At 48.3% G+C, this 25158-nt stretch overlaps 1 protein-coding gene across 5 annotated transcripts in view; it reads left to right on the top strand.

Annotated features, from left to right (window-relative positions):
- LOC110496785 (ras-associated and pleckstrin homology domains-containing protein 1) overlaps nt 1–21465 on the top strand; it is a 74838-nt gene extending 53373 nt beyond the window's left edge. For 2 of the 5 annotated variants that reach the window (XM_036952459.1, XM_036952458.1), the window contains 13 exons: nt 57–676; nt 1817–1906; nt 2267–2341; nt 7203–7280; nt 11711–11870; nt 12366–12487; nt 12772–12837; nt 12940–13083; nt 16145–16255; nt 17720–17818; nt 18104–18230; nt 18824–18960; nt 19511–21465. In XM_036952459.1, the coding sequence (XP_036808354.1) occupies nt 57–676; nt 1817–1906; nt 2267–2341; nt 7203–7280; nt 11711–11870; nt 12366–12487; nt 12772–12837; nt 12940–13083; nt 16145–16255; nt 17720–17818; nt 18104–18230; nt 18824–18960; nt 19511–21325 (3644 nt within the window). In that variant the 3' untranslated portion in view covers nt 21326–21465. The remainder of the gene's footprint in view (nt 1–56; nt 677–1816; nt 1907–2266; nt 2342–7202; nt 7281–11710; nt 11871–12365; nt 12488–12771; nt 12838–12939; nt 13084–16144; nt 16256–17719; nt 17819–18103; nt 18231–18823; nt 18961–19510) is intronic. The other 3 variants (XM_036952460.1, XM_036952461.1, XM_036952462.1) reach the window with 3 other exon arrangements.
- The last annotated feature ends 3693 nt before the right edge of the window (nt 21466–25158 follow it).

The following is a 25158-nucleotide window of genomic DNA, read 5'->3' as shown; positions in this document are numbered from 1 at the left end:
CATGTGTGTATACAAAATAACATGGATTCACACTCCCCTTTTCCCCCTCCTTACAGAGGCTTTGAACCAGACGACAGAGACCGTAGACCTGGATGCCCTGATGGCTGACCTGTGTTCCATAGAACAGGAGCTCAGCACCATCGGCAAGCCCAACACCGGCACCGCCCGCCAGGCTAAATGTCAACAGCGATGCCCGGGGGGTCGCAGCGCCAGTGTCAAGCAAACTGGCAGTGGTGGGGGGAGTAGCAGCGGGGGCAGCACTAGCAGTAGTACCCGGGCCTCACCGGCCTCCACCGTCCGAGGGGGCAGCTCCAACTCCCACGGGCGCCCGTCGGCATCGAACCTCTCGCTGGACGACATCACGGCCCAGTTGGAGCAGGCGTCACTCAGCATGGATGAGGCGGCGCACCAGACTTCTTCCTCCTACTCCTCGACCACCCTCCGGCGCTCCTCGGCAGGTTCCTCGTCCTCGCAGCACCGGAGGACGGGCTCGGTGGGCACGGTTAGTGAACACGAGGCGGGGGGCCACTCCTCGAGGTCCAGTGTTAATTCTGCATCCGCGTCCAGCATGGACTCTCTGGATATCGACAAGGTGCTGTCTAAGACAGTAGGAGGGCCCGAGCAGGACGGGGGTTCACAAGGCCCCCAGCCGCCACAGGGCCCGGCCAGTACTGAGGTAAGGCACACACACTCATACATACACACACTCCAATCTTCACAATCCTCTTTTCCCAATTGTTTCCTAAAAACTAACTAAAATGTACCATGAATAGCAATATCTCTTCGTGAAACATTATTACCACTGATAGTTCATTTCTATCCTCTGTTGTCTGTATGAGAGTCAACCTGCAAACAAGGCCCAGTTATCTCAGCCTATCAAAAGCCCTTTTTCATGTGCAGGCTTTTAGTTCGGGCAGGGTAATGATTGCCGTTTATGGGGCATTGTGGGACTTCCTTTATTCAGACTAAAAGGGTGGGCTGGCTATCTGAGTTATGACAGTGAAAGGCTGTTTGGTTAGGGGGGAAAATAAACTGCTGCAGTGGTTTGTTTGTTCAAATATGATGAATGATGATGAATGGTATGATGATGAGTGTGTGTGTGTGTGTGTGTACGCACGTCCTCTCGAAACCACCCTCTCTAGTTCCTTGCATGGTACACTTCCACTTTCACGTCCCAACTGCATGTCAAGTGTGCACCGTACAACTCATTGTATTACATTTGTTTGCTATCCGTGTAACACGCAATGTTGTGTGTGTGTGTGTGTGTGTGTGTGTGTGTGTGTGTGTGTGTGTGTATACTACCCATTGGAAACATGGGTAATATACATTTACAGTACAGTGAATGCATTGTAATCATTGTAATCACTGAAGTCTGCATGTGTGATATGGATTACAATGTATCTACTGTACCCGTTTTGCTGTAAACTCAACCTGCTTGACTTAAGTACGGGAACTTAGTTTAGGTTTACAAGATGGAAAGGAGAAAATATATATGCCACTTAGCAGAGGCTTTTATCCGAAGCGACTAACAGAACAGTGCCTGCATACATACAGTATGTAGTATGTTGTCACTATTTGAACCCACACCCTGGCATTGCTAGCGCCACACATGACCACATATAGAATCAGTATGCGATGGAGAGATTGAATAAGTGGAAGGTAAGGTGTTGAAAGGATAATGTGAACATTTTAAATGGAGAAAGAGAGCTTAACGCCTACTTGAATAAAGTGCACCTTCCCCCGTCCCCTTGCATGTTTACTGTTTGTGTGTGTTTGCATCCTCTCTGCACCCATAATGCACCTCCCCATTTCCCAGCATGCCTCACTACTGCGACGGGCCAATGGTAAGCCGGCCAGACGGCAGCTTGACTTCACCTCACGGGAGGGTGAAGTGGATCTGGACACTGTAAGTGTGTGTGTGTGCGTGTGCGCGCGCTTGCGTGTGCTGGAGAAAAAGCAAGACCTGTATGTAGCATACAGTAGGTGTGTGATTGTGTACAGGTGGGTATTAGCAATCAACTTCAGTAATCACAGCAGTATAATCTTTAGAAAATGTGCTTTTGATAAATCGTCTCTCTTCCCCATCCACAGCGATCTAATATGACTACCACCACAAACAATGCTCCAACTTTTGGACCTCTCTTGCTTCCACACTTTAACCCCCCCCCCCCCCCCCCCCCCCTTTCAAAAGCATTTTTAATGAGCCATTGAGAATCATTGCCCTGACTGTCTTATCTGTTTCTCTCCTCACCTCTGCGCCACCCAGCACTCTTATCTGGACAGAGAAACGTCCCTCATTCTGAAAAGCATTGCAGGAAAGCCTTCTCACCTGCTGACCAAGGTGACGCCTCATTCGCTTGCTTATGCTTGCTTGTGATTGAACTACACTTCTTTACCATCTCCCTAAGCTCCTCCCACAGTGCCAACACCCACCCACAATGCTCGATTGACCTGATTTGGCTTGTTTCACTTCTCTCTCATCCTTCCGTAGCTTTCTTTTCTCGCCTTTCTCCTGTATGCAGCCCCCTGCTTATATCCCTCCTTTGTCCATTTTATTTTTCTCGTGTTCCTCCCTGTGCCGATGTGTCCATTTTATTACCTGCCCTCCTTTCCTCTAGTAGGGGGAAAGAAATGTAGGGTAGGTAACTGGCACTGCGGCTCAGTACAGTTTTGCACTCTATCTAACTTCACTGTCATGACAGTCTTGCAGACAGACCTGGGTCAATATACACTTATGTAAAAGACTTTCAAATGTTCTTGACTTGATTTGCCTGGGACAATAGAACCAACATAATCCCAAAAGTGCAAAACCAAGCACACCTACCGACCATACTTTTCCTGAGTTGAATTTGAAAGTACGTGACATGCGTTTGACCCAAATCTGGAGTGTTGTTTTATAATAACCCCATACATATGGGCTGTGTTCAGTTGCACTAGGTCTGGAGCATGACTGCATGCCTGTGTGCGTCGATGCTGGTTGATATGTGCCTGAGCTTAGAGAAATGGAGCTAGATGTGTGTGTGTGTGTGTGACTGAACGCTCCCTTTTATATTATGAAGTCTTTGATGTGTGAGCCACTAATGCTATGGTATAAACCAGTGTTCCTCAACCTGCGGTCCACGGGCCGGGTCTGGTCCTTAGGATGTTGCTTACCGGTCCCTCAGGCGGTTAGTTGTCGGACACTGATTCGGTCAACTTTCCAGTGCTCGGTTTAATGGAAGTGGTCAACCAGGGAAGAATGGTTATTTTACATACGTGAACAGTAGCTTGCAGCCCCCTGGTCCAAAAAAGGTTGAGAAACACTGGTATCAAGGTTGGTGTCGATTCCATTTCAATTAGATCAATCCAGGAAGTTAACAGAAATTCAAATTCCAATGTTCTTTATTGTTTCTTACTGAATTGAGACAATGTTCATGGAATTGACCCCAACCCTGTCTGGTATGGTAAGCATGATCCTGAAACCAACAGGAGCTGAGACTTTGACATTGTTACTTAGCTGAAAACGTCAATGGATTTGACCTGAGCCCTCCTCTCCAAAGCTAAAGAGAAATAACAAGCCCGGTCATTTTATAGATGACTGACTGGTCTGGTGCAGTGAAATGACAGGGAAATGTCCATGAAGAAAATAAGGAGCAGTGTAGTATGTTTAAGATATTTGTCTCAAATAGCTGGCCTGTTTCATTTGAATCGGCCTAATCCTCTTTCGGGTTAGAAAAGAGGGTCGCTCTCTCCCCCTCTCGGTGCTCCACTCTTCCTTCGCTCTCTTTTTCTCTCTCTCTCTCTATCATGTGTGTTTATTTATCCATCATCTTTAATCTAGAACCCCTTCTCCCCTCCCTCCCCACAGCTTTGCACAGTAAAGTACATTCTTGGCATTTGTTTGATGGTTGTGTGTCAGATGTTGACTTTGGTGGATTGTAAAAGTTGGCCACTTTCGATCATGATTTATTTTGCCTTCAAAACAAAAGCCGCTGAGCCAAGTGCTCGTCCTGGGATACACAGGGAGCAGTAGTGATAGATACTGTATTCCAGGGTGAAGAATGGAGATATACTGTATTTCTGTCAATGCTGTAAATGGCAAAAAAATACAATTTTACCCCCCTTTTCTCCCCAATTTCGTGGTATCCAATTGTTAGTAGTTACTATCTTGTACTATCATCGCTACAACTCCCGTACGGGCTCGGGAGAGACGAAGGTTGAAAGTAATGCGTCCTCCGATACACAACCCAACCAAGCCGCACTGCTTCTTAAATAAGCGCGCATCCAACCCGGAAGCCAGCCGCACCATGCACCTGGCAACCTTGGCTAGCGTGCACTGCGCCCGGCCCGCCACAGGAGTCGCTGGTACGCGATGAGACAAGGATATCCCTACCGGCCAAACCCTCCCTAACCCTGACGACGCTATGCCGATTGTGCATCACCCCATGGACCTCCCGGTCGCGGCCGGTTACGACAGAGCCTGGGCGCGAACCCAGGTGGCACAGCTGGCACTGCAGTACAGCGCCCTTAACCACTGCGCCACCCAGGAGGCAACATTTTGACAAATCTCTCTATTGTGATGCTTCAACATTGTTTTGGATGCACAGACCCAAGAGCGTTTGTTTTCAGCTTTCCTTTATTAGCGCAAACGCTAGCCAAGGCCATCTGACATATTAGTACATCTGTTAATAAACAATTATCTCTACACAAAAGACTCAAAACAAACTCGTCAAGCACTTTTTAATTTATACGGAAGGCCTAAATTATCATAATGTATGGGAACGTAATTATGCAGTCATTCTCGGGGGGACGCTAACTGTATTTCTGCTCATTCGAATATTTTGGATGCCAACACCTGGAGGATTGTGGGTAGGAGGAGACACACATCTGTATGTCTTCTGACATAGTATCTCAAATTATTAAACACACATGCAAACGCAAAATTTCATGGCTAGGACCTGGGGCCGTATGATTTAATAGACTAATTATGGACTAATTATGGAGTTATTATAGTCCCATGTTGCACAAGGCTATTTGTTTATGAGCTGTTTTCAAGCCGTCCGTCCATGTCTGTATTCAGAATGCCATGTAAATGGGTTTAGAGGGAGAGCGAGAGTGCCTGAGGTGTTTGTGGCAATGGGAGGGTTTGTATGTCAGTGTTACACTACACTTTTACACAGAGACGGCGAGAGAGCGAGGGAAAGAAAGGGTTGCCGTTTCACCACACTATCCCTTCTCCCCTGCTTCATGAGTCAGAATAGAACAACGAAGTACAGAGGGATGATGAGGGAGAGAGGGAGGGGAACAAGAGAAAGGGAAAGAGGGTCAAACTTCAAAGGGAAATAGCGAGACCGGCTTTTTATAGGCGCAGCAGAAAATCCTGTTTTGAATTCAGCCTCCATGGAATCCTGTGAAAATGCAGTAGGAAAGTGCCCACAGTAGAGACGGAGGGGTATCTAGTTTCCAGTATTTACCGAGGAGGATGCAGGAAGCAAAGTGCTGTAGAGGCGGGGGGGGGGGGGGGGGGGGGGGGGGGCGGCTTGGAGAAGAGGTTTTGCGGTCTCTCTGGATGGAAGTCCAAAAGCTAAATTAACAGTGTGACTGGGATTGACTCCATATTGTAATCCTCCATTGGTCCTTTGAACCCTTACACACACGCACACATACAAACACACTCCACACTGCGTGTTGGCCAAACAGTGCGTTTCTTGCATTACCCCTGCCTCTCATGCAGAAAGGTAGTCTGGGTCAAGGATGGGGTGCCCAGATAAGAGGCTTGGATCTTAATACCACAACACCCCCCCCCCCCCCCCCCCCCCCCCCCCCCCCCTCCAAATATTCACTGCCCCACTCCTCTAATACCCTGTTTACTGTTATCCGGGGGCGGGGGGTCAGCTACCCTGCACTGATTAGATAAGGGGGAAGAGGTTCTGGCGAATGGGTCCCCTTGGTTGGTGAGAGGAGAGCGGGTACACATTGTGATTGGGTGACGGGACAGAGGGGTCCTCTCTGTCGCCAGCCGGTGAAGGGGTTCTCCTGTTTGTATGGGGATTATGGCTCGGCGATTGGGCACGCTCCCAGGACTCCGCAGCTGTTCCACAGAGAGAGTGGGGAGACAGAGGGGGGGAAACAAGAGAATGTGGAAGGATGGAAGGGGGAGGGGCGTCTCGCCTCCCAGTCTCTCTGAGTTAGAGGGGTTAGTGGTGCTCATCCTGTGCGTAGAGTACGTGTGTGTATGCCAAGGAGCCTGTACTCTCACACTCCACTCCGGTCTTGCTTTCCTGGCTGTAGTCTGTGAGTGGAAGCAGGTTGAAGTCGCTTTGCATTGGTCTCAGTTACTCCCGAAGGACTTAAACAAATATCTCTCCTTCGCTCTTGTTCTTATTTCCTTTTCTTAAATACATTGCTTTCTGCCATTCATCTTGACTCGTTAGGGTCTTGGAAGGAGAAGATCGGGATTTTGGAATGGTGACATTCCAACATCGGGAAAATCAATTTGTTTTTGTAGTATCTAGGCTTTCTCTATATACTAAGTAAGTGTCTTTGGTTTTTTGTTTTGTTGTGGAGGAAACGCATACTTTTAGGACCCAACTTCATATCATCTGCAGATTCTTGCCGTTTGGGGAATCCTCCACTATTGTCTCCCATCCACCGTGTAGCGAGACCAAAGGGAAATCCACACCTCGGCTGCTGCTCTAGTAGAGAGAAAGAGCGAGAGGACGATAATGGGGAGAAAGAGATGAAAGAGCGGCCATCTTTGAGCGCTTTTTTCCCCCTCATCTTTTACCAATGGAGCACTGGTGATTTAGGGCAATCTACCGTTGGGTTGGAGTCGGAAGTGTTGGGCTGATCTGTGTGTGAGGACACACGCCTTCTGTGTTGTGGTGGCTACCAGAGATGGAGGTGATGGCGTCTTGCTGGAGGGGCCAGGTAAACGATTCCAGTGCCATTGATGGAATGCACAGTATGTATACGATTACGCATCTCTGGCTGACTGAGAGGTAGAAAGTGATATGTGAGGTGTTGGTCTCACTCTGTCAAATGGAGTTCAGAGGGCATCAACTGAACTGTCTGCCCTATGATGAGGAGAGGTATGGAACGAGTAGGAGAAGGTGATAGAGGAGGAGGTTGGCTCAGTATTGAAGGCTCCTGTTGGTTTTTGTGCATGTATGTGTTTGACCATTGCCTGTGTGTGTGTGTTAACTGTTGCTGTGTGTCTGTAGGAGGAGCAGGGTGCCAAAGTGAAGGCCGAGAAGATCCGAGTGGCCCTGGAGAAGATCAAGGAGGCGCAAGTCAAAAAGGTAAGGTTCTGACTAGGGTTGCAAAATTACTGGAACTTTCAATAAATTATCTGGTTTTTCCCAAAATACCGGTTGGAGGATTTCTGGAATCAGGAGGAAATAAGCAGGAAATCCGAAGACCTCCAACCAGGACTTCTGTAAAAGCAGGGAATTTATTGAAAGTGACCAGAATTTTGCAACCCTAAGTTCTGACCTAACCCACAGTATACACTGTTTTTCTACACCTGTTTTTCCACAGTATGTGCTTTACATTCCCATTGGGATACATAGTTCCCTAAGATCCTCTCCTCCATATCTGCTTCAGATTCACTGCGTGAACTGACTTCATTCAGAGAGCTGCAGTGAAGCGCTGTGAAAATAGGTCACTGCAGTGTGTGCCTCTGAAAGAGACGGAGAATGAGAGACAATCAGACATTTTGCACTGGCATCCGTAAGACTGCTTATTCTTTGGGTTGATTTAAACAAGTCTTGTTTTCGTGAACAACTGGGGTCCTTTGCATTGTGTTCCAGTCAGTGAATTGGTTCTGTGAGCCACACCAGGCACCATTTCAGCCCATCGGACCAGTTCACCAGTGTGAGTGAGCTTGAATGAAGTGCAACTGCTCTGAATGAAACAGCTCCATTGAACACAGTGGGTTTTTTTTTTCTCCCAGTACATTATGGAGAGAGCAGACCCACCATTTCAGCCCACACTGACTGATTGAGCCAGCTGTTTGAGCCCAACAAAATGCACAAGATATTAGCATGCAACAATTGTGCCCTTTTCAAATATGTTGGTGTTTTCACCACGGTAGATATAGTATGTTAAATGTATAGAACACAGAAAAATATGTGACATTTTGTGAATCTTGCTTTGAAACTGTGTGTGTTGTTGAATTTGCTCTACATTACCGTATTGCAATATAAAATGCAGCAAAGATTGAACGTTGTATTGAAACCGATTACACCTCCACTTTGCTAGAGGCTTGGATTTTAGATTTGTTTTTAGGAGGGCAGATTTTGGACTCCTATGATTTAGAATGGGAGGATTTTTTTAGGGTGGGGGGGTCTATGGAAGCATCCCTAATGGAACCCTATTCCCTATATAGTGCATGACTTTTGACCAAAAGTAGTGCACTATATAGGGAACAGGGTGCCATTTGGGACTAAACCCATGACTGTGGATGTAGGTCAAACTTAATGGATGCCCATGTCTAGGGCACAGTCGCTTCCTGGCTACAGTTTGGTTTAGCGATCTATTTGATCGGCTCTACTAACTTAGTGATTGGATGCTGTAGTCCCTGTGGAAGGGGATTACTGGGCACTTCCGTGGGTGCTTGCTGTTTTTTACTCCCTACCATGTCACACACGCTCATAAGCACGTACACACAACAACAAAAACATTTTTATTGTCACATACACCAGATTAGGTGCAGTGAAATGTTATTTTACAGGGTCAGCCATTAGAAGTACGGCGCCCCTGGAACAAATTAGGGTTAAGTGCCTTGCTCAAAGGCACATTGACAGATTTTTCACCTTGTTGGCTCTGATATTTGAACCAGCAACCTTTTTGATTACTAACCCACCTCTCTAACTGCTAGGCTACCTCAAATCAAAATCAAATCAAATTTATTTATATAGCCCTTCGTACATCAGCTGATATCTCAAAGTGCTGTACAGAAACCCAGCCTAAAACCCCAAACAGCAAGCAATGCAGGTGAAGAAGCACGGTGGTTAGGAAAAACTCCCTAGAAAGGCCAAAACCTAGGAAGAAACCTAGAGAGGAACCAGGCTATGTGGGGTGGCCAGTCCTCTTCTGGCTGTGCCGGGTGGAGATTATAACAGAACATGGCCAAGATGTTCAAATGTTCATAAATGATCAGCATGGTCGAATAATAATAAGGCAGAACAGTTGAAACTGGAGCAGCAGCACAGCCAGGTGGACTGGGGACAGCAAGGAGTCATCATGTCAGGTAGTCCTGGGGCATGGTCCTAGGGCTCAGGTCCTCCGAGAGAGAGAAAGAGAGAAGGAGAGAATTAGAGAACGCACACTTAGATTCACACAGGACACCGAATAGGACAGGAGAAGTACTCCAGATATAACAAACTGACCCTAGCTGCCGCCTAGACTCTCACTGCTGGGGCTATGGGAGCCCGGTTGTGTCACAAGGGGGATTTTGTCGCAGTAGTCTCAGATAAGGTTAAGCCTATGGGGTGCAGTCAATGGACCAAACCAGCGCTGGAGACTAGGACTGCAGCAGAACAGAGGCCTGAATTGGTTGAACATTGTATACTTTAGAAATGTTTTCTAGATGGCAGCATGGAGACAGGACTAAGTTCATTTGAAGACTGTTTCAGTCTTTGGAGCCATGACCTTTTTAGATCCACTTGGTAAATACACTGTGTCTGTATCCAAAATGGCACCCTATTCTCTGTATGAAGGCTCTGGTCAAAAGTAGTGCACTATATAGGGAATAGGGTGCCATTTCAGGTGCAGCCTGCATTTTAACCATCATGTCGTGACACCATACTCCACGCTGTGGCATATCTTCTACATGCTTCTACACCTGCATTGCTTGCTGTTTGGGGTTTTAGGCTGGGTTTCTGTACAGCACTTTGAGATATCAGCTGATGTACGAAGGGCTATATAAATAAATTTGATTTGATATCACTGGTTCAAATTACATCCTCAATAGTGGTCCTGGGGGCATGGAAACATCCCTCTTATTGATTTCATATCAACAATTATGTTATGAAGTAGCCTGGTCCAAGATCTGTTTATGCTCTTGCTGACCTCGTCCCCAGGCTCAAGTATCTGGTGCATAGAGCCTGGTAACACTGTGCAACAAAGTGTGACTTGAAAGGGGTGTGATTTTAAAAATTGAGGCAGGAGAGGGAGCGAGGCTGCTTCAGCTGTATTAGATGGGACTTGTATTAGATGTATTAGATGGGACTTGTATTAGATGGGACTTGTATTAGATGGGACTTGTATTAGATGGGACTTGTATTAGATGGGACTTGTATTAGATGGGACTTGTATTTGATGGGACTTGTATTTGATGGGACTTGTATTAGATGGGACTTGTATTAGATGTATTAGATGGGACTTGTATTAGATGGGACTTGTATTTGATGGGACTTGTATTTGATGGGACTTGTATTTGATGGGACTTGTATTAGATGGGACTTGTATTTGATGGGACTTGTATTTGATGGGACTTGTATTAGATGGGACTTGTATTTGATGGGACTTGTATTTGATGGGACTTGTATTTGATGGGACTTGTATTAGATGGGACTTGTATTAGATGGGACTTGTATTAGATGGGACTTGTATTCGATGAAAAATTGCAAATTGCCAATCAAAATAAACGTTTTATCACATTGACCATATTATTTGGGGGAAGACCCATTTGTTAGGGCGTATAACGTTGTTATGTGTGAACTATTTCTAAGGTATGTACTTTCAGACTTTCCAAACTCACGTCCTTTGAAGTCTACAATGTAGGGGGGAGTTAGGGGTTATGCTAGATGGTGATGGACTAATAGATCAGCCAATTCAAAACCAGCGGTTGTTTAGTCCGCTCCTGCCATAGACTTTCGGTCAAGTCCTGTTCTGAGGCGCTGTAAAACTCGACAGTTCAACCGAGAGGGAGCCAGCTGGTGGACGAGGTTAAGTTCTTGCTAACTCCATTGCCGTCATTCTCAAGCCAAAACATTCGTTATGACCAGAGGTTTGGCACGGTGGCACAAACAGCCTGGCACTCAGGCTAGTGTGAGAACTGTTCCATACAAAGAGCCTGGCACTCAGGCTAGTGTGAGAACTGTTCCATACAAAGAGCCTGGCACTCAGGCTAGTGTGAGAACTGTTCCATACAAAGAGCCTGGCACTCAGGCTAGTGTGAGAACTGTTCCATACAAATAGCCTGGCACTCAGGCTAGTGTGAGAACTGTTCCATACAAATAGCCTGGCACTCAGGCTAGTGTGAGAACTGTTCCTTACAAAGAGCCTGGCACTCGGGCTAGTGTGAGAACTGTTCCATACAAAGAGCCTGGCACTCAGGCTAGTGTGAGAACTGTTCCATACAAAGAGCCTGGCACTCAGGCTAGTGTGAGAACTGTTCCATACAAAGAGCCTGGCACTCAGGCTAGTGTGAGAACTGTTCCATACAAATAGCCTGGCACTCAGGCTAGTGTGAGAACTGTTCCATACAAATAGCCTGGCACTCAGGCTAGTGTGAGAACTGTTCCTTACAAAGAGCCTGGCACTCGGGCTAGTGTGAGAACTGTTCCATACAAAGAGCCTGGCACTCAGGCTAGTGTGAGAACTGTTCCATACAAAGAGCCTGGCACTCAGGCTAGTGTGAGAACCGTTCCATACAAAGAGCCTGAATGTTCTGCACCTCTTCCGCCGCCTCTTTCTCCTCATCCCTCTTCGTCGTCCTCCTCAGCTGGTGATCCGGGTGCACATGTCGGACGAGAGCTCCAAGACCGTGATGGTGGATGAGAGACAGACTGTCAGACAGGTGCTGGACAGCCTGCTGGACAAGTCCCACTGTGGCTACAGCCCCGACTGGGCACTGGTGGAGACCATCAACGAGCTGCAAATGGGTATGGATAAACTGTCAGACAGATACTGGGAATATACTGGGGGGGAGAGGTCAGATATTGGGGAGATACTTGAGAAGATACTGGAGGACCCTGGGGGCGAGTGCGATATTGAGGATGATACTGGTGGATATACTGGGGGGGGGGGAGTGAGGCATACTGGGGAAGTACTGTGCCACTGAGACAAACGTGGACACTCGGACAGTGTCGGCTTGTAGTGTTAGGTAGTCTAGGTAGTAGCTCGTATTGTATCCGTTTGTGTTTTCAAGACTGCCCTAGAGTGCCTCTGTAACTGTTGATCTGTCTGACGGCGTGAGGCAGGTATGGGCGCCCAGCCTTTATAATGCTAGACGAAGCACTCGTGTTTAGGCGCAGGCAGCGTGGTTATTTAAGCTGCGTCACACATAGCGCCATTTTCCTTCTATAGTGACCAGGGTATGCTTAGTCCGGATTGAATCATGTTTCACACACACACTCCCTCGCTCTTTCTGTCCTCAGAGCGGATCTTTGAGGACCATGAGAACTTGGTGGAGAACCTACTGAATTGGACCAGAGACAGCCATAACAAACTGATGTTCATCGAGCGCATCGAGAAATATGCCCTCTTCAAGAACCCCCAGGTAGGAACTAGGAAACCCTCCCAATGTGTTGTGTGTACACTACTCGCACAGCTTTAGTGTGGAGTATACACATTTCTTATGCCTGCTAAGAGCCCTTGAGTGTGTGTTTTTAAGAAGTAGGTCACAGCTCTGGCAATAAACGACTGAATAATGCATTGGACATGAGAAGGCTAGGTGAGCCAGCTTGCCTGGAGGAGTGTGTGTGATCTGCTGTTTTCAACTCGTGTCTAATTCTCCTTTGCTTTCCTTGCCTCGTTCTCTCTATTTTCCCCACTTATTTACAGAACTACTTGTTGGGGAGGAAGGAGACCTCTGAAATGGCCGATAGGAATAAAGAGGCCCTACTGGAGGTGAGACATACATGCTCACTCACACAGTCTCTCCCAATCTACCACCCACATCTCTCTCGCCCCCCGCCCTTTGATTACACTAATAATGATGTGTTTGTGCAGGAGTGTTTCTGTGGCAGCTCGGTTTCGGTACCAGAAATAGAGGGAATCCTATGGCTGAAGGATGACGGGAAGAAGTCGTGGAAGAAACGATACTTCCTGCTGCGCGCATCAGGGATCTACTACGTGCCCAAAGGCAAAGCTAAGGTTAGCCACCCACTGACTACGTCGATCATAACCACTTTGTGACAACTGCTGATGTAAAAAGTGTTTAAAATTAACCCTGTGTGTGTGTGTGTGTGTGTGTCCCTGATCGTGTGTATTCGGTTCACATGTTGTCAGTTAATGAGAAACAGATCTACACCATCTCTCTGGTATTTCCTGTTTCGGGATATGACTCCACCGGGATCGACCGAGCATGTGCCTCCTCTCCTATTGCATCATGGGTCATTGGTTACCCCCTGAGACCAATATTTCTCAACTGCAGCCCCGTGTTGTGTGTGTGTATATGCTTTAGCTTTTAACCCAGGGTTGTGTTCAGAAGTTAACCTTGGACTTGTATTTTTCAAAGCGTTTTCCCATTGTGTTGGGGTTAGTAGAGGTTCAAATCGTATTTTTTGTCCCACTCCCACACCGTTTCTGTATTCTCTTTCTTGTCCTCTCTGATTATCCCATCAGTTGTCTCCTTTTTTTATGTATATACAATGCCACCTTGTGGGGTGTTAATTCTGCAGTGAATGAACCAGAAATCTGATAAGATTTGGCACGTTGAGTTGTTGCAACAGACACACGCACAACACTAAAAGCCTGTCACTGTGTGTTGGCAAAACAGTGCGTATTTCAACCTCTACTTACATTAATACCTTAACAAACCAGTTTGGCCTCTAGACATGGGCCTTAGCCTGCCTGTAACCAATATCATATAATCAATTATATGTCAATATAAACTCAGCAAAAAATGAAACGTCCTCACTGTCAACTGAGTTTATTTTCAGCAAACTTAACATGTGTAAATATTTGTATGAACATAACAAGATTCAACAACTGAGACATAAACTGAAGTTCCACAGACATGTGACCAACAGAAATGGAATAATGTGTCCCTGAACAAAGGGTGGTCAAATCAAAATTAACTGTCTGTATCTGGTGTGGCCACCAGCTGCATTAAGTACTGCAGTGCATCTCCTCCTCATGGACTGCACCAGATTTTCCAGTTCTTGCTGTGAGATGTTACCCCACTCTTCCACCAAGGCACCTGCAAGTTTCCGGACATTTCTGGGGAGAATGGCCCTAGCCCTCACCCTCCTATCCAACAGGTCCCAGATGTGCTCAATGGGGTTGAGATCTGGGCTCTTCGCTGGCCATGGCAGAACACTGACATTCCTGTCTTGCAGGAAATCACACACAGAACGAGCAGTATGGCTGGTGGCATCGTCATACTGTAGGGTCATGTCAGGATGAGGGAGGAGGATGTCTTACCTGTAACGCACAGCGTTGCGACTGCCTGCAATGACAACAAGCTCAGTCTGATGATACTGTGACACACCGCCCCAGACCATGACAGACCCTCCACCTCCAAGTCGATCCCGCTCCAGAGTACAGGCCTCGGTGTAGCGCTCATTCCTTCGACGATAAACACGAATCCGACCGTCACCCCTGGTGAGACAAAACCACGACTCGTCAGAGAAAAGCACTTTTTGCCAGTCCTGTCTGGTCCAGCGACGGTGGGTTTGTGCAACATAGATGACGTTGTTGCCGGTGATGTCTGGTGAGGACCTTCCTTACCACAGGCCTACAAGCCCTCAGTCCAGCCTCTCTCAGCCTATTGCGGACAGTCTGAGCACTGATGGAGGGATTGTGCGCTCCTGGTGTACTTCGGGCAGTGGTTATTGCCATCCTGTACCTGTCCTGCAGGTGTGATGTTCGGATGTACTGATCCTGTGCAGGTGTTGTTACACGTGGTCTGCCACTGCGAGGACGGTCAGCTGTCTGTCCTGTCTCCCTGTAGCGCTGTCTTCGGCGTCTCATATTACGGACATTGCAATTTCTTGCCCTGGCCACATCTGCAGTCCTCATGCCTCCTTGCAGCATGCCTAAGGCACGTTCACGCAGATCAGCAGGGACCCTGTGCATCTTTCTTTAGGTGTTTTTGAGTCAGTAGAAAGGCCTCTTTAGTGCCCTAAGTTTTCATAACTGTGACCATAATTGCCTGTTAGTAAGCTGTTAGTGTCTTAACGACCGTTCCACAGGTGCATGTTCATTACTTGTTTATGGTTCATTGAACAAACATGAGAAACAGTGTTTAAACCCTTTACAATGATGAACTGTGAAGTTATTTGGATTTTTACGAATTATCTTTGAAAGACAAGGTCCTGAGAAAGGGATGTTTCTTTTTTTTGCTGAGTATATCTCTACTCACTCTCCTCTTTCTCCCTCCATACAGACTTCTCTAGTCTAAAGCCTCGGACAATTTATTTATTTAAAGTTTTTGCGAAAATCGGTCGGCCTTTTAACTTTAACTGCTGTTGAGAGTTACAATAGTAGACGGCACAAGAAGTATTTAGAAATGTGGTATTGCATGGGCAGTTTTCCTCTCGTCATTCACTGACAGACCTTAGAGCAGTTGTTCCCAAAATAAAAAAAGGAATTCAGTCCGGCTTTAAACTCGCTTGTAATAGTGGAATGCACAAGGTGCAATTTGGAAATTGGGTAGTGTATCATCACTTCCTCTTGTCATGTTAGTCATTATATACCTTAGAGAGCTAGAAATGTCCAGATCAACTAGCCCATGTCGGTTAACAATTTTATTTCGTTTTTGTAGCCCATAGATATTGTTGTAATTTTCATGTCACTAAATATCACATGAATACACATTAGACATGGCAAAATGTATAGAATTGCAAGAAAATGTGCTTTAAAACTGCAAAACTGTCTTTGCACCCCATGACATAATGTTTGAATTGCAGGAAATACGTTTTAACGTAGCAACATTCTCTCCACCAACAAGAGGGGTGTGAACCGTTTGTGTCATGAACGGTGCTTGTGCCAGTAGAAATAGATGCGCGGGGGGGGGGATGTTCCCCAATGTTGGAAGGTGGTCCGAGTGGGGGTTTGTTGCTATGCCGATAAACAACAATATCCATCCGGACCTTTGCCACCTAGGAAATTGTGTGACCGGACCTTATCAAATAGTATTTGAGTACCCTTGCAATTAATGATATAACCAATCATATCTAAAGATATGAATCCTGTCTCTCCTTCTATATAGGCCTCCCGGGACCTGGTATGCTTTCTACAGCTGGACCACGTTAATGTGTACTACGGCCAGGACTACCGCAGCAAGTACAAGGCCCCCACAGACTACTGCCTGGCCCTTAAGGTAAGCCAAACCCCCCTCCTCCCTTTCACCTAATGGAACACTCCACTTCTGCTTCTTGTGGAGAATTGATTAGGGACTCATTTTTAGACAAGGGGTGGCACATTTTTAGAGTAGAGATGTTGCGGTGAGCCTGGACAAGCCCATTAAGATGGATCTGCTGTGTGAGTGGATGTGGTCTGGGTAATGCCATCCTGTGAGGTCTTAACACCAATGCCCTGTCCACTTAATAGGACCATTACGATCTGCATACTGGAAAGATCGTTTGTCAAACTCATCAGTCACTTTCAGCCTGTCTCCACGCCACTTCTTTTTAAAATCACACAACCCCTGAAAAACACCAACAATAAGTTTTAAGGTGCCACTCTCCTATATTATTAATGTTGATCTGTCTTTAGCTGTAGTCAAACTAACAGGCACAAAGGCAATTATCAAGGATGGTTTTGGAATCAATATCTTTTCCCGGAACGATCATGGCTGCTCAGACACCTAGACAGAATATTTGCCGCACTCAGTAAAACTCAAATAGAACTAGAAAGGAAAATTACTTTGAGAAGACGTCTAAAATATGTGTGTTCCCGACGTTGAAGTTGGGTTCAATTTAGGTGCTGAATGAACGTTGTAAATATGTATTTTCTGGATGTTCAAATCGGTTCTGAATGAAAGTTGAACAGACGGAATTTATAGCCTGTCTATGTTTGGGCCAAATCAAGGCTGGTCTAGACCGGACAAAATCTGAACATAGACATCTATGATTGGTTCGATTTGTTCCGGACTGGACCAAAAACCAACGTACGTGGAAATCCAGACCGTTTTAAACTGCACAAAAAAAGGCGTCTGGACAGGACCAAAAAAACACATCCAAAAGGTGTCAGTGTTGGTCCCTGCTTATTGAGGTATAGACCACAGTGTCACCTGAAATTGAATTTTAGGATGCCCATCTATGTGGTGGGCCTACCGTTTGTAAAACACCCAAAAAAGACGTCCGGACAGATCCAAAAATACGTCAGTGTCGGTCCACGCTTACTGGGGTGTAGCCTACCGTGTGGCCCACAATGGAATTTTTAGGAATGCCCATTCATGTGGGTAGGCCCACCGTTTGTAAAAATAAATAAATAAACTGTCTGTTGCATTGTCTTTATTAGTCCTGATTCCTGTGAGTAATCAATTTGGCTATTTAAACTCTGAATATCAGCTACCCAACTTTTTCCGGGGGAGTTATCCTGAACCTATTTGCAATGTGTTTACACAGCGGGAAATGTAGATGTGTTTCCTTTTTCACTATGATCAGCTTGTAAAAAATACAAACTTAAAACCACTGATCAGGACAATTTAGCCCATGGGATCAAACTTCTGGACAGCAGAAGGACCTGATTGGCCATTCCATATTGTCCATTCCTCCAAAGAACGAAGTGAAACTACATTTGTTGTGTTGTCATGGTAACACGCATGTCTCTGTGTGTTCAGCACCCCCAGATCCAGAAAAAGTCCCAGTACATCAAGTATCTGTGCTGTGATGATGTCAGGACCCTCCACCAATGGTTCAACGGCATTCGCATCGCCAAGGTAAACCTTAACCTCCTCGTCACTCTCAAACATGACTATTAGAGGCTATATAGAACTTTTGCTCTTAAGCCAAAAGGGGTCCCCTAAACTTAAAGCTTTTATTTTAATTTTTTTAATTTCCCCGAAAACTAAAGATGGTGTGTTACAAGATTTGGTCAATATTAAATCCTATATTTACATGAAGCATGCAACCAAAATACACTGGGGGAAAAAAATATACACCATTCGATGTAAACAATTAGCAACTGTGACCTCTCTCTTTCCCCCACGATGGCGGTGGTGTAGTACGGGAAACAGCTGTATGTGAACTACCAGGAGGCCATGAAACGCACGGAGGCGGCCTACGACTGGTCCTCCCTCTCCACCTCCAGCATCCGCTCTGGCTCCAGCTCCGGGTCAGCCAGTCTGCCCGGTGAGTCAGTCTTCCAGGGCTTCCAACTGGTGTGGGATCAGCTGCTCATGTTCACGGTGGTCCACTGAGACCTAATGGTAGTGGCTGGGGGACTATGATAGACAAGCACAGATCCGGCATCAGCTTGGTTGTCATTTCGAATTCAGTCGATTCAGAAGAGATTGACATGCTATTAATCAATTGATATCCTATTATTTTCAAAGACTACTTTTTGATGGAATTGACCACAACCCCTGTCAAGCAGTAGGTAAATTGATTCTAGTTCTGATCTTGAATCAGTTGTTGTGGCTTTGAGTCTATCTATAGACACATGGATTCACCTTTTTTTTACACACTCACTCCCATTACTCAAATCTGCAAAATAGCGAGTACTAATATGGCAGTTCGGTGGCTTCAGAGCCCCTTGTTAGCTAATGCATAGGTCAGCAATCTAGTGTTTATATGCTCCGGGGTGAAGTTTCCCCCTAGGTACAGATCTAGGATCAGCTTCCCCTTGCCCAATCCTAACCTTAACCATTAGTGGGGAAATTCAACAATGACCCAAGATCAGCATCTAGCGGCTCTCTTCCATGGCTGTGTGTGTGTCCCCCTAGAGTCCCAGTCGAACCACTCGGGCCAGTCAGACAGTGGAGTGGACACGGCCTCCAGCCACGGGCGCTCCCAGAGCGTGGTCAGCTCCATCTTCTCTGAGGCCTGGAAGAGAGGAACGCAGATGGAGGAGAACACCAGGGTTAGTCCTTCTCCCCTTTGACCTCTTCACTCCAGCATATCCCTCCTTTGTATTTCCTCTCTTCTCTCTATATGTCTCTCCATTGCATCCCTCCTTTCTCCTCTTTGTCTCCATCAGATTTTTTTACTGAAATGGTTGATTTTTGTCTCGGTCGCAAGTTTTTCCTCTCTCTTTGCTTGAATTTTTCTTTCACTCACTGCTGGTTCTAGTAAGGTTCTACTTTAGGGTAACACTTTATTTTGATAGTCAGTCCATCTGTAGATGCTCTACAATCAGTAACATTTCAACCAGGGCCGGCGCCAGAACAAATCAGTTGGACGCCTTTGATTTCCATAGGGGGGTGGACAAGGAGGTACGGTAGGGCGGTCCAGGCCACCTAATGCCCACTCATAACGCCGGGGCTAATTTCACTATCTACTAACCCTTATCCTAAAGTTAACCCTAGCCCTAACCTTAAACCTTATCCTAACCCTTACCTGTAACTGTTGCGTATCAACAGATGGTCCATGGTGATCCTGTACTCATTGTGTGTACTTCTGTCCCCACACAGATGAGGGAGTCCACCAGAGGCGCCACCCTCCCCCACCCTGTCCTTGCGCACCGCCAGACCCCACAACTGGAGCCCCCTGCGTCGGCTACGCCGCCACAACAGCAGCCGCCTCCCCAGTCTCGCAGCAGCTACACCCATGCTGCACCCCCCCAGCCACAGGAGGGCACCTCCCCCCTGCTTCAACAGCAACTGCCCCCCCAGATCCGCAGCGGTTACACCCAGTCCATGTCCCCTCAGCCATCCCCTCCGCCACCCCAACAGCTGCCCCCCCAGATACGCAGCAGTTACACCCAGGTCCTGCCTTGCCTGCCCCGCCAGCCCTCCCCTCCACCACCCCAACAGCTTCCCCCCCAGATCCACAGCAGTTACACCCATGTCCTGCCTCCCCAGCCCTTCCCTCCACCACCCCAACAGCTGCCCCCCCAGATCCGCAGTAGTTACACCCAGGTCTTGCCCTCTCTGCCCTCCCCTACACCACCCTCCCTGCCCCCCCAACTTTCTCCACCAGCCCAACAGCTGCCCCCCCACATCCGTAGCAGTTACACCCAGGTCTTGCCCTCCCTGCCGCCACAGCCCTCTCCTGCACCACCCCAACAGCTGTCCCCACAGCCCTGCAGCAGCTACAACCAAGCTGTACCCCCTCCACCCCCACCTCCCCCGCCGCCCCCTCCCCCGCCCCCTCCTCCCCCGCCGCCCCTGCCTGCCAGCAGCACCCCCCACCACTCGGGCCCCACCGTGTTCGCCAAGTACAGCACCATCACCCGGCTGCAGAACCAGAACGCCGCCCACCAGGCCGCCAATCTCCATAGGGCGCAAAACAACCACCAGAGCCCACCAAGGGTGCTAGCTCAAGCCCCGCCTCCTCCCCATCAGACGGCTGTCAAACCGCTGGTCAACAACATCAATGTCCCGCCTCCCCCGCCTCCCCCTCCCCCACCATCCATGCCTGCCCTGGGGTCGGCCATGGCCGCACTCCGGCTCGGGCCCCCCACCCCGGCTGTCGTGCCCCAGTTCATCCCACCGCCGCCGCAGAGCAACGACATCCCCCCTCCCCCTCCTCTTCACCCAGACACCATGCCAGGTCTGTGTACATCGCGCTACGGCGCCAACACCCTCCAGCAGGCACTGGCCCAGAAGTTCCCCAGCGGTCCCCCCCAGGGCCCCTCTCCCTCCACTGCCAGACTGGTCGAGTCGCCCCTGGCAACGCCTCCGCCTCCCCAGCAGCTCTCGATGCCGACACCCCCTCCTCCTCCTCCCCCACCACCTCCCCCTCCTACCCCACCGCCTCCCCAGCAGGTCTCGGTGCTGACACCCCCTCCTCCTCCTCCGCCCCCCCCCACCTCCTCCCCCTCCTACCCCACTGCCTCCCCAGCAGCTCTCGGTGCTGACACCCCCTCCTCCCCCACCGCCTCCCCAGCAGCTCTCGGTGCAGACACCCCCTTTTCCTCCCCCACCTCCTCAGCAGCAGTACTCGCCCGCAGCTGCTCCCCCCACTGCCCTACCCAAAACCTTCTCCCCAGGCTTTCTGCTCCACCATGGTGCCCAGAAGCCTCCCTACCCAGTTTCCCCTCTCCCTCCCACCCCACCTGCTGCCCCAACTCCTCCCCCACCACCGCCTCCGCCGGTGTCAATGAAGAAGCAGCACAGCCTACAGATAGGCCACACCCCCAACCAGCCCCCTCCCACATTTCCCAAGCAGCACAGCCTCTCCAAGCCGCCACCCCTGTCCTTCATGGCTCCGCCCACCACCACCTCTCTGGTCAAACAGATGGCAGGCCAGTTCCCAGGGTCCACACTGTCTACCAATCACACTGAGAGCCCCAAAGCCCCCCTGTCTCCTCCTGCGGTGAAGGCCAAACCAAGATGGCAGCCAGGTGGTGGACAGGCCCAGCAACAGGCCCCAGAGTTCCCTCCACCCCCTTCTGAGAGCAGCCTGCCTTTCCCCCCTCCTCCCCCGCCTCCACCTGCTCCGGTCACCGGCCCTGCCCCTCCTGCTCCCCCTCCCCCTCCCATCACTGGCCCCACCCCTCCGCCTCCCCCTCTCCCCCCCGGCAACCTAGGCTCGCCCCTGAAGAGATCTCCATTGGGCTCCTCCACCTCCTCCTCGGGCTCCTCTGTCTGGGGGGGCAAGAAACCCCTGCCTGCCACCCCCCAGAAGGCCTCCAGCATCAAGTCTAACTCCTCTGCTGAATACCAGGAGTCCCGCAGGAACCTTCTCAGCAAGTTTGCCTCCCAGTCCTCTTCCCCCTCCACCTTCCCGTCCTCCCCTGCCGTACCCTTGGGTAGTTTTCCCTCTAAGGACCCCTCCCCGGCCGGCCCCGCGGCGCCCCCAAAGCCAGGCAAGCTGAACCTGGCCAACCTGGCCCTGCAGGCCAAAGTGGGTCAGCAGCGCCAGTCCACCGCTGACTTCCCCCCTCCCCCGCCGGCTTTTGATCTCTTCCCCCCTCCTCCGCTGCCCAGTGACGGCCACGTCGGGGCACCTAAGGTGGCAGTGGTCAACCCCCAGCCAAAAGTACCGCCCGCCCCCCCGGGTCCCCCTCCCCCCGCCACCATCAACTCCTCCTGGGGCAAGGGCTCCCTGAAGAAGGCCCCTCCCCCTACGCTGCAGCGGAACCAGCCATCTCCCCCGGCCCTGTCCCCACCTCCCAAGCTGCCCACCTCGCCCCCCAATGGGAACGGCAACAACGGTGTCCCCCAGCCAGGCAACTTCATGGACGACCTGAACCGGACTCTGAAGCGCAAGTCGGTGAGCCGGCAGGGTTCGCTCTCCTCGTCCCGCCTCTCCGGTCCCAACCTGGAACCCGCTGCGGGCACCATGGACGACATGGAGTTGGCGCTGCCCCCACCGCCACCCGAGTTGCTGTCGGGGGGGAACGTCTCAGGCTATGCAACGCTACGGCGGGGGCCCCCTCCGGCCCCACCCAAGAGGGGGGGCAACACCAAACTGACACACTGACCAGGGGAGTGGTAGAAAAGGAGACTGTTGGATGATGCCTACATTACCTCTCTTGGAGAGGAGCTTCTATCTATCACACAGGACCGTCAGTGGACATTGACAAACTGAACTCCTCGTGTTCCATGATTATGATGGTGAATACTTAACCATGTAAATAAGGAAACGCCAAACCATGTATCCGCTTCTTCTTTGCCATATGTTTGTGCCACGTAATCAGAAAACCATAATAACGACGTTAGGATTCATTCTGCATTGGTACTGCATGGACATGCTGTAAAACATGACGCTCTTTGGTGAGTGTGTGTGTATGTGGACCCGTTTGTGTGCGTGTATGTGTGCATGCGCGTGTTCACATGCATCCGTGTGTGAGAGCGAGAGATAGAAGGGGAAATGGGTTAACAGCCCATAATGGAAGGCCTCTGTAATAGGGATTGTTATTTTGCCTCTGTTTTTATATGAAATAATTTAATACATGAAAGGATTTTCTTATTTTTTTGTTAAGTTTTTAAAAGCTAGTTGGATAAATCAATTTGATTGGAAATCATGAGATCGAAAAACTTTAGAGTATAGGCTGAGAGGTTATTTTAATCAATGAGCTACGAATTCCCAACATTTCCTAAGTATTCCCTGAATGTTTTACAAGTGTCTCGCTCTTTGTGCTGTCATTCGGTGACACGTGAATCAGGACGCCTTTTTTTTCACAGACGATTGCCCTCTCGAAAGAATCTCCAAATGAAAAAAGGAAATTCCCTCCTCCTAAAGGCACGAAGCCATGACTGTGCAACTGGAAACATTTGTGACTTGGAATAATTTTTTTCATAAATGTTTTATTTAATGCGTAACAATTTTTTTGCTTAACTGAAGACTGAAATGGCACGAGGCATATTGTGTTTGTCTTCGAGGGCCCTGTGGGGTGTGTGCTGTGTTTGTTTGACCTGACCTGCATCTGGGTCGTGTTTATTAGGCACCAAGCAGAAGAAAACGGATTGTGAAACAGGGAGGAACTTACTGGATTGTCCAATAAACACACACATTCACTTTTCGTTGCTACATGTTCTAAAACGTTTGGTGCCTAATGAACATCTGCTTCTGTTTCTGTACAGTAACAGCCCTTGCTTCCCTCCCATTGCCCCCTGCTGCCTTTAAATTGTTACATGACATGGCCTAAAAATGATAGAAATATAATGTACAGAGTGGGGACAGCTGTGCTCCAGGTGCAGTTTACTATATACTCAGTTATTCTCAACATGGTGGCTAAAATTGAAGCAACACGTTGGTGCTTGAAGGTACTGAGCATTGAATTATGTTGTCATTAGCATTAGGCTAGACCTGACTGGCAAAATTAACCCACAAATTCCTGTCTGGCTCGCATTAAAATTGAATGTTGCTTTCTACTCTGTTGCTTTCTATATCCTGTTTTTATGGCCTAAACATTCCAGTGTAGTGCAATTTCCTGCTTCTCCTGCCAAAGTGCAGTTCAGAGAAAGGGGGCGGTGTTCTCGCAGCAATGCCTTCATTTCAAGGGTGCTAGTGCTTATTATCCTAATAAGCCTGGATATCAATGGGTAGACATCTTATGTTCAATGTAGGGTTTGTCCCAATTCTCCACTCTTCTCCCGAATTGTGAACATCCTGGATTGGATTGATATAAGCATTAGCTACGGTTCCCACCATTGTTAGCAATAGGTACAGTATAGCGACCATAACCACGAAGCTGAATTGCCCGTGCTGAACTCAAGTGGACCATGAATGTTGAGGGACCACTACTAGACACACAACATGCTGTCATATTAATCTTGCGTATCTACATTGCTCTGTATTGGTGAAGTTGGCTCTAGTTGCTGATCTTGGGTCGTTTTTGCCGCTAATGGTTGGGGGCAGGGAAGCTGATCCTAGATCTGTACCTAGGGGAAACTTCACCCCAGAGCCTGTGCATTTTCATGATTGAATATCATCCTTTTCAGGTTGTTGGTTTGCAGTATGTCAAACTGAAGTAGGCATTAAATTATTGAAGTGTTGTTTCTGATTTTGGGAGCCAAATGAAGAAAACGGGGGGAGATTGCAGACTAAATGTCTTTACTTGCATATAAACCGAAGATCACAATATAAATGTTCAAATCATACCTCGACCATGTCCCAGTGTCTTGTTTATCACCAACTCTATGGTTAATGTATTGGTTAACTTAAAGGGGCAATCTGGGACTCAAACAGCTTTTTTGTTGTTGTTGCTAAATAGCTAAGGAAATGGGACTGGAGCAATATAACCACTAAAACGATTAACCAGGGCTGGGATTCATTCTGCTTGTGCCTGTCAACGATGCACCATAAGGTAATTTACAATTTAACCGACATCTGCAGCATTTATCGTGAATGCAATGGAGTAAAACAAGCTTATATTTTGATTGTGGTAAGTGTTATTAAGCTCACAAGGCATTATTAAAAAATAATGGCTATATATAATTGATTTAGAAGTCGAATTGGATGTACCAATCTCAGATTGTCCCTTTAACCTTTGTCTACTGTTGTGAAAGAATGGAACTTAAAGATTGAGGCTGGAGCATCTAATGCTTCCTTCCTTGAAGTAGTCACTGATCTGACATACACTACATGACCAAAAGTATGTGGACACCTGCTCGTCAAACATCATTCCAAAATCCTGGGCATTGATATGAAGTTGGTCCACCTTTGCTGC

Source organism: Oncorhynchus mykiss, chromosome 18 (assembly GCF_013265735.2).
Source record: "Oncorhynchus mykiss isolate Arlee chromosome 18, USDA_OmykA_1.1, whole genome shotgun sequence".
Taxonomy (NCBI): Eukaryota; Metazoa; Chordata; class Actinopteri; order Salmoniformes; family Salmonidae; genus Oncorhynchus; species Oncorhynchus mykiss.
Note: the sequence above shows the minus strand (reverse complement) of the source record. Positions and strands in the feature narration are given on the sequence as shown.